The sequence below is a fragment of the Merops nubicus genome, unplaced genomic scaffold (genome assembly GCF_000691845.1).
Source record: "Merops nubicus isolate BGI_N331 unplaced genomic scaffold, ASM69184v1 scaffold37400, whole genome shotgun sequence".
Classification (NCBI taxonomy): domain Eukaryota; kingdom Metazoa; phylum Chordata; class Aves; order Coraciiformes; family Meropidae; genus Merops; species Merops nubicus.
This window is the reverse complement of record NW_008584174.1, coordinates 12,422-14,289: the sequence shown is the minus strand read 5'-3', so window position 1 is coordinate 14,289 and position 1,868 is coordinate 12,422. Positions and strand designations below refer to the sequence as shown.

General features: G+C 57.7%; 1 protein-coding gene across 1 annotated transcript; it reads left to right on the top strand.

Moving 5' to 3' along the window:
- Positions 1 to 301: 301 nt before the first annotated feature.
- On the top strand, positions 302 to 1,447 carry SH3BGRL3 (SH3 domain binding glutamate-rich protein like 3; the record flags this gene model as incomplete). Its single annotated transcript, XM_008943343.1, has 2 exons — positions 302 to 469; positions 933 to 1,447. Coding segments are annotated over 2 exons (234 nt in total), but the record flags the coding sequence as incomplete, so codon positions are not given.
- Between the last annotated feature and the right edge of the window lie 421 nt (positions 1,448 to 1,868).

Genomic DNA, 1,868 nt, shown 5'->3' with positions numbered 1-1,868 from the left:
GGGGTCTCAGTTTTCCTGGGCTGGGCGTCGCTTCCTCCTGGAGCTGCCAATCCCCCCGGCCGCATCCCCGTGATCCCTCCCTTGCTCACGCTGCCCGGTCCCCTTCATCCCCCGAGTCCTTCCCGCTGAGCTGGCTGTCCCCACCCGTGCAGGACTGAGCCCCGGGGCTCGGTGGGCTCTGGCCAGTGGCTCTTAAGGAGCAGTCGCCCCGTGAGCACTGGCACCCTAGGGTGCATGCCCACCCTTCGGGCCCCTCTCCACTCCCCCATAACCTACCTGCCTTTTCCCACCCGGGTTCCAGATCAAATCCCAACAGAGCGAAGTCACCAGGATCCTGGATGGGAAAAACATCAAGTACGAGCTGGTGGATATCTCCCAGGACAACGCTCTGCGGGAGGAGATGAGGGCGAAGGCGGGCAACCCCAAAGCCATCCCACCCCAGATCGTCAACGGAGACCACTACTGTGGGGTGAGGCTGGTGCTTGGCATGGGGGGTGAGCCCCACGGGGGCTGGGGGGGCAACAGTCCCTTTGGGTTGGTTGCAGATGTTGGCAAAACTCCTTTCGAAGGTGGTTCCTGTGAGACGTGCGAAGCGCTGCCAGGGCCGGTGGGCATTTGGAGCAGGGTGGCTTGTGAAAAATTGGACCCAGGCAGGAGGACTCTGGGTGGCCGTGGGCAGGGGGCTGTGCTGTGTGTGGCTGTCCCTCTGTTGTCACCCTGTTGTCCTCAGCATGACTGTCACCCGTGCTGTGAAGCAGTTAGTGCCTTTGCCTCGTGGTGACCGTGTGGCTCTTCCCCGCAGGATTATGGGGGCTGTGCTGTGTGTGGCTGTCCCTGTGTTGTCAGCCTGTTGTCCTCAGCACGACTGTCACCCGTGCTGTGAAGCAGTTGGTGCCTTTGCCTCGTGGTGACTGTGTGGCTCTTCCCCGCAGGATTACGAGCTCTTCGTGGAAGCTGTGGAGCAGAACACCCTGCAGGAGTTCCTGAAGCTGGCCTGAGCCCCTGGCTCCCCTCCCATCCTGGACTCTACCTGCATTCCTGAGCACCCTCATCTCTGACCACCTTCACTTCCAGGTTGTCAGCACTGTCCTGGCACCGCGACCCGTATCCCAGCACAGGGGAAACCCATGACCAAAACTACTCCTTGCAGCTGCCTACGAATCCCTCCTGCCTAACCCCAACATCATCTCAGAGGGATCCAAAGAAAGCCTGACGCTCGCTGCGCGCGGCCTCTGAGCAGAGCTGGGCCTGGCTCACACTGCAGCTTCCAGTGCCTCTGTAAACAGCAAAGCCTCTGGGGCTGTGTGAAGTGCAGCCTCTGTCAGTCCTCTCCCCTGCATGGAGACCTCCTGCCTTGGGAGGGAAGGGCTCAGGGTTGCATGTTACTTCCCACTTCTCCCAGCTGCTGTTAAAATCGTAAATCCTGCTGCCTCACTTCCTCTTCTTTTTGTTGATCTCAACTTGCAGACATGATGGCAACTAAGGCGATATTTTTTTCGTTTGTTTTTAATTTAATGCAAAAACACTGCACAGAGCTGGGGGCTGACCACCCTCCGTGGAGAAGGCTGGGGGGGATGGATGGGCCTGGAAGTGGGACCTGCTCCACCTGCCTTGGCACGGTGCTGGGGTCCCTCCTGAGTGCTATGGGCTCCGGGCTGCTCCGGAGCAGCTGATGCTCCAGCTGTCTTATCTTTCCTTTTTGAGTCAGCTTTTGGTTTGGTGGTTTGTTTTTTTTTTTCAACCTGGACCAAGTGCATTTTGTTTTCCTGCCAAAAAAAGTTTATAACCGTGTGTTGTCTTCCGAGATGCTATTAAATGTTACTGTACCTTTCACCTCGCTACTTGTGGGTTTCCTTTAAATTTGGTTT